The sequence below is a fragment of the Cynara cardunculus genome, assembly GCF_001531365.2.
Source record: "Cynara cardunculus var. scolymus isolate 2C chromosome LG 5, CcrdV1, whole genome shotgun sequence".
Classification (NCBI taxonomy): Eukaryota; Viridiplantae; Streptophyta; class Magnoliopsida; order Asterales; family Asteraceae; genus Cynara; species Cynara cardunculus.
Window position 1 is genome coordinate 864,806 of NC_037532.1, and position 7,649 is coordinate 872,454.

A 7,649-nucleotide genomic window follows, 5' to 3' on the forward strand; every position below is an offset into this window, starting at 1 on the left:
GTTCGCTAAAAACGCGATCATCTCCTGGTTCCGAGGCGAGTTCGCGGCGGCGAACGCGATTATTGACTCGCTGTGTGGACATCTGTCTCGGTTAGATGGCGGAAGGTGCGAGTACGAATCGGTGTTTGCTGCTATACACCGCCGCCGGCTGAATTGGATTCCAATTCTTCAGATGCAGAAGTATTTTTCCATCGCTGATGTGACTCTGGAGCTCCAGAAAGTGGCGGAGGAGAAGGAGAAGGCGAAGGTAGGAGGCGTTGAGAAGATCGTTGAAGAAAATGTTTCTCCTACGGTTGTAGAGACGAAACCTGAAATTTTGGAAGAGGAATCCATTGATATCRTTGGAAATGGTGGTGATGAGGTTGTTGATGATGATTCCACCAAGGATAATTCGCCAAAGAGTGGGATTACAGATGCAGGTAACGAACGATTATTGCTCGTTTTATAATTTTTACTGTTATATATGATTCCAGTTCCTTTCTCTCTGTGTGTGTTCGTGTGTTTTAATATATAATTTGGTAGGTAAGCACGGCTTAATTAATTTTCTCATTGCAGTTGTAAGGCCTGAAAAAAATCGTCTGTCAGTCTGAATTCTTAATCTGCATCTTGACATTGTTTATGTCAAATTGTACAGTTGCCGATTTTCAGATCTCTTCCTTTCGTGTGTTTCTCATCACATACATGTGTTTCTCTATAATTTTCATAATTTAAAATTCATTCCTGTATGAATACATAAATATTAATGCTCTTACATGCTTTATAGATACATGTACGCCCCATAACGGACTCTTTACAGGTAGTTTTGGAGCTTTATTGATTTTTAGGCATTCAATAATCATATTAACAAATTCAACAACAACAACAATATATATATATATATATATATATATATATATATAAATATACTATACAATTCACATTAAAAGGTTGATTCCTTTAGTATTTTGGACTTTAGTTAGAGAAATTCCATGTTAACAAAATTTTCCAATTTCTTTTAAATGGAATTTCCCCTGTTTTCTTCCCTTGTTCCCTCGGGACAAGGCGGCGTTTCCAGAAGGAGCTGAGGTTGATGATTTTTCACGTCCGTTTAATTGACTAAAATTATTTGACTTTGAAAATTCTCACCTCCTTCCCCTGTTSTGTCTCTGTTTCACCGTGTAGTTGAGACTTAAATGAATGTGAGAATCAGTAAAAGCCAAAATTCAATTACTACTGGTAATTTCCCGAGGATTTTGGTGGGGGCGAGAATTTCAAGGTCTGATTTAAAGCAAAAATGTGTTTCTAACACTGAATACTTGCGTTATCACCACTCGTWGCGAGCCGATTTCCTGTAGATGTGTGTTAGTTTACCCTAAGCTTGAGCCCAGATCCGTTAAAACCGACGTCACCGCACCTAGTTGCTGTTGTTATTTTTTTTTGTTAAAAGCAATTGAAATTACACACAGTTGATCATAAAGATTCACTGATGCCTATTTAATTWAAACTCATTTACTTCTTGGTTTTCTTTGGTGAGTGGAGGTGTTGACATTTCCTTTGGATCCTAACCCTTGGGGCGATGTGGATTCCTTTATATCTTTCTATGTTGTGCCCTCCGCCCATTTCACTAGACCAAGCCAACTCCGAGAATGSTAGTTGTAATTTTAAAATTTGTTTCTTAATTCAAATTAGTTATTAGTTATCTAACTTTTACATGGTTTATGGTCGAAAATGAAAAGTTAAATCTRATTATGGGCATTCTTCACTATGTTAAATGTGTGATTTTGACCGGGACCTTCAAAATTTGGGGGCCTAATTTTTCATTGTTTAGGTCCTTTCATCAACGAAGCTAAAACTATAGCTCACCCTCTCTAATTTCTATAAGAAGACAAAAGTAGTAGTACTCATRATTGACTCTATAATTTGTTTGTTATCTTATTTTGCARTGTAATTAAAACCTTTAGGTGTAATAGGGCCTCCAAAAAGATTRGAATGACCCTGAGTATCTAATACACAATCAATTGTCTTATRCTTATAATACGATTGCAAAATCAGTAGAAGGGAATGACTTCATAATTCATATTGTGTTCTTATTTTGGGATTATGAGATAATTTCTTGCCTTTGACAACATCTTTACTTCTACTATCCGTGCTTACTGCCATATTAGGAATTCGTTCTTAACATATATGATTAAAAGATYAAGGTTACTCTATCTGTATTAGGATTTCCCCTTCAGACATAAATGATGTCTAAAGAAACTATTAAGATGATAGAATCCATACAATCAAAGGTCCTGATAAGGMAAGGAAAACCTCAGTGATATATCCAAGAGAATCAAGTAACCAAAAGCTGAGAAAAAAAGCAACTAACAGATGGTAAGAACCGAAGATGCTCACTRACTGGATCAAATCAATGATGCCCACTAGGAAAACAGGAATAAAATTTTAAGGTCCCAAATCTTATCATGTCTTCTCCTTATCACATAAATCATGTGAAAACACATAWTTATTTTATTTAACATAAACTTATTTGATTTATATTTTCAATTTCTTTCTGAGAATATGTTTCTTTACGTGAATGAGGCATAAAGAAGGGACATCTCTTACGTATTCTTCAAAATTGAGAATTAAAAATCAAAATCTCMAAAAAAAAWATATATTCATCTCCTAAACTACTACATTTTGGAGATTACAATATAAATTATATTATTAAAATATCAATTCTTTCTCCTATGTATTTAATTTTAGTGATTCTTATTGAYTGAAAAACAGAGAATAATTTATCTTTTATARGRTAATTATTTTTGGAGAATTCTCTAAATTTAGAAAWTTTCAMCTTATTTTCTTTATTTTTTCATTTTGAAGAATCTAAAATATTCTAAGATACCATGCCAGGAGATTTTGATTCGAAAATCAAGAAGATAGGGAAAAATGGGACTAGGTATCCTTTGGTAAGTTGGGACTGGGCGTTAGTGCATTACTGTTATTGATTCCATCACYTTTGTCGTACTATGTTAGTGGGAGGTAGCCAGTGCTTGGTAGTAGTGATGTATAACGCTTGTTTTTACTTGAAAAAAGCTACCAATGTTTTTAATAAGAGATAGAAGGAAATAAATCGCATGGATAATGGTGGGTCCACATTCACTACTTTGGGCGGTTGGTGAATTTCTGGTTCTAAAAAGTCTTAATGAAGGTCCTCCAAAATAATGTCATAGATGGTATGTTAACATAATAATGATTGATGACTAATAAAGTTGTCAGCATGGGGTGAAATAKAAATATTTTATTTCTAAGTATTCTATTCACCTCTTAATACCTTTTTAGAAAGCAGAAAGTCCATAGAAAATAGGTGGTTACAACTTATATGCCACTCTCCAGGTAAATTGATTCAAGGGTGGTGTAAGCGATCGAACCCGCGTGACCTTACTTTTGCTTACACYCACCCCTACCATTGGGAGTTGGGACGATCATATAAAGTATAGGAAGGGTAATTGTAATCTATTTTTGTTTCTTTCAGGAAACTACATTATAGTGAAATCACATACGATTATAGTATTAAGCTAAGGGCTGTTTGGTTGGTTTTTGTTTGGGAGGTTTTTTCATAAATAGAAGGATGTGTTTTTATTACGAGGGTCATGTTTGAAAAAAAACTTGGTTTTCTRYATAAAGTTCCCATAGAAGATAAGCCACTTTTTATACCATGAAGCCATTACCAAACAGTCATGTATAGCTGACTGAATAAGCTACGAGTATCATTAAGCTGCTAACAAACATGTCCTAAGTTGATACTTTCGTAAGACATGAGATGCTATGGGTAATGTTTAAACAACGATATGTCGATATCCATATTCAAATTTGCATCATAGCTAGAAGAACGGTTGAGATACTTATTGACGTTTKGAACTGCAGGATCTCAGGAAGCGCATTCGGTGGTGGAAAGTGTGGAGATATGCTCAAACCAAGAAGATTGGGAGGCACGACGAGCGGAAATCAAGATGACAAAGGGGTTTGTAGCCAAGGAGTCAGTAAAAGGGCATATGGTAATAGAAAGTTAATATTCATAAAAAGAGAGATTATATATATTCATTGGTAATTGGATTTGTGAATGACGTTTATATTCACAGGTGAATGTTGTGAGAGGGTTGAAGTTGTATGAGGAGATGCTTAACAGCAGCGAGCTATCTAAGTTGAATGACTATATAACTGAACTCCGTATTGCTGGCMAAAATGGAGAACTCTCAGGTGGATCCCGTGATGCTTTTGTAGTTAACCTAATTCTTTCCTTTTGGGACTGAAGTTTTGAGATAGTAAGGGATTGAACAGGTTTGCCAATTAATTTTCTTTTATATATATATATATATATATATATACATATATAGCACTTAATTATATACCACTTTGCTTTCCATCATAGGATTCCATCTGATTTAGATGTTTGAGACCTTCTTAGGATAGATTTATATATTACAATAAGAAATTAGAAGCCTTCTTCTTATAAATATTTCATTTCCAAAACAATTTTTTGAAACTTTTTAGAGAAAAATTACAGTTTGCATCTCTAACAYTTGTGCTAAARTAGAGATTTTRGAGATTTARACACTTTTTTGCTCCAATAGCTATGTTCAAGTGTATACTAAATTAGAGAAAAAAAAAGATGGTAAGTAGAAATCTCTAGATTTGGAGAAATCTTTAAAACTTTATATTGATGAGATATATATTATTTTCATTGTTTCCATGTTAGGATTTTTTTTGAAGTTTTTATAAAAAGTGTATTGGGAATAGGGATAAATGAATTTATAGAATATTTTAATAATATAATTAATGGTGGAATTGYTAAAATATAGTAGCTGTTAGAATTGGATGTAATTGTTTGTAGAGATTTTGGATGTAATTGTTTGTAGAGATTTTGATTTTAACTATTTTATTTTAGAAAATTTATAGCATAACTGTTTGAAATGATCTAATCCTTTTTTTTTCTTGATGTGGGTGTGATTAGGCGAGACGTTTATCATGTACAACCARCAGTCGAAAGCAATCAAGCGAGAGCTTATTCAGTTTGGAGCTCCTATTTTTGGACAGATAAAAGATGAAGCTATCAAAACTCAAGATAGTAAGCAAAACACAAACTTTTACAAAAAATTTCTAGATTTGAACTATAAGGTTGGATTTCGGTAAGAAAATAAGAGTTATGGTGAGAAGATGATAGTGAAAACCTTGATATACATTCATCTCCATTCAACTACCTTTATTTATCTTTTACTGAAAGTCTAACAAATTCAAGGGTATGAAGGTAGTTGAATCTAATTGAAGTTAGATTAAAAAGTCAACTCATCCAAAGGCTCAAAAGTGTTGTCACGTTCTCACCATAACTCTTTTGAACGCATAAATATAACATTGGAACTATGTTTTACAGGCAATATCGAGCCAATTCCTGCTCCTCTTGAAGGTATCATTGACCATCTAATTCAGTTTCACCTGATTTCTGAAAACAGACGACCAAAYAGCTGTATCATAAACTTTTTTGATGAGGTATATATTTCATTCTTTACACTCTTCAATCCTTGTAGAATTTGTAGCTTTCTGATACTGAATTTTGTATTATATATGCAGGGGGAGTTTTCACAGCCTTTCTTGAAACCACCTCATCTYGAGCAACCCATCTCGACACTTCTTCTATCTGAATCAACAATGGCTTTCGGGCGTACTCTTGTCTGTGATAACGATGGAAACTACAAAGGACCACTCATGCTTTCTCTGAAGGAAGGGTAAGTTTTCATATTCTTATTTTCAAAATTTAAAATTCACTGTAACAACTCGTCACACATGGATAGAAAAGTAGATTGGTGAGCTGCTTAATAAACTTAAATTTATGGGCTACACAATAACTTCAATCATAGTTTTAACTTGAATCAGAAGTTACTCTCTCCATCCCAAAATAAATGTCTACATTTCTATTTTAGTTTATCCCAAAATAAATGTCCACTTTAAAAAAAAAATAAGTGAATACTCTCCTCCATTCTACCCTTAAATTATGAGATTGAGAAATTAACTGCTCTATTTATTATGAAGGCTAAAATTATCATTTAGTTTATTAAAAGTGCAAATAATTATACTTTTATAAAATTGTGTTTTTTTCATTGTGGATATTTATTTTGGGACGGAGGAGGTCTAAGACACCAATACAAATTGGGTAAGCATTAACCGAGTATATACCAAAACAACAATTTCTAAACCAAATGGATGAAAATTGCAAATTTTAACAAACCACAGGTAGAAAAAACGTTACAGTCATAACTTGACATGATGAGTCTGCCTGAGATTACCCATTTCCTAAAAAAGAGAGGCAAAAAAACCTCTTGGAAAACAAATCTGATCACCCTCTTCACGTTTTTGTTAACCACTTCCCCACGATTTTTAAAATTGGCACAAGTTTTTTCCAAGTATTGCAGCAAAGTTAATGCCCCAATCAACTAATAAAGTAGCATGATCGACAGGTCACTCTTAGTGATGAGGGGAAACAGTGCTGACATGGCAAGACACGTCATGTGTCAATCTCCAACCAAAAGGATCAGTATCACATTTTTCAAAGTCCGAATAGACGACAACAACAACAACTGCGACAAATCTCCAATGTCACCAAAGGATCCCATGACCGGAGCCCTAACCGTATGGCAGCCAGGCGTAGTACCAAACGGAACACTTGACGGATACGACATTATCCCTAAATGGGGTGCCATTCGAGCCCCACAACTTCTAATGTTAGCACCAATACGTCCAATGGTTATGAGCCCAAGAAGGTTGCCCCGTGGTGGGACYGGTGTTTTCTTACCGTGGAACGGTGGATCAAGAAAACCGGCAAAACATCTACCTCCTCGTGCTCAACGAGGACGCCTTCTGGCACTGCCTGCCGYGGCCGAACCACACAAAATGCCTGATTCCGGCATCAGTGTTGCTTGAGAGTCTGTTTAATGCTTGTTTGGAGTGTACAACAAAAGCCTTTGGCGTTTGAGAGATGAGTTTTCTTTTCTTGCCTTTTTTTACTTACGGCTTAAGCAAAGGAGATAGGGGTTAGTGTTGGTGATTAATCACCTTAGAGTTGTTTAGAGGTAGTAGAAGTTAAAATCTTAAGTTAAGAAAAGTGTGGAGAAGTGTTATTATCACAAAGTTCATTTTGTTTTTCATTCCAATTTCAAATCATTTGAGGCTTTTTAACAAATATTGAGGGTGATAACCTCTATTCATTAACGTATACATATATATATATATATATATATATATATATATATATACTGGAGTGAGTTTTGATGAGAATCAGAAGTTATAGTGAAAAACATAAGAAAATATCTCCACATTTGGATCAATTGTAATTGAATGTCAACACTGATAAAGTGACCGAATCAATTCACTTCTATAGTGTAATTCATGGGTGACATGAGATTAGAAGTGATCAAGGGTTCAGATYTTTTGTTACGCTTTTCACTATAACTTTTCTTCTTACACGATCATTCGACTATATATACTATCAAAATATGTATATCSTCAATGAATATATTCATCAATACATATCTACTACGTATATATGTATGATACACATACTCATTGAAATCCATGAGTTATATTTGTATATGCACCAATAAATATATAGGTTCTCAAATGAACCTCCCCTAATAAGG

The 7,649-nt window shown here is 34.1% G+C and overlaps 1 protein-coding gene across 1 annotated transcript; it reads left to right on the top strand.

Annotated features, from left to right (window-relative positions):
* Position 1: 1 nt before the first annotated feature.
* Positions 2–7,147, top strand: LOC112512176 (the record flags this gene model as incomplete). The annotated part of the gene is made up of 7 exons (XM_025118039.1): positions 2–419; positions 3,886–4,016; positions 4,101–4,218; positions 4,973–5,086; positions 5,390–5,505; positions 5,587–5,741; positions 6,471–7,147. Coding segments are annotated over 7 exons (1,515 nt in total), but the record flags the coding sequence as incomplete, so codon positions are not given.
* Positions 7,148–7,649: the final 502 nt, after the last annotated feature.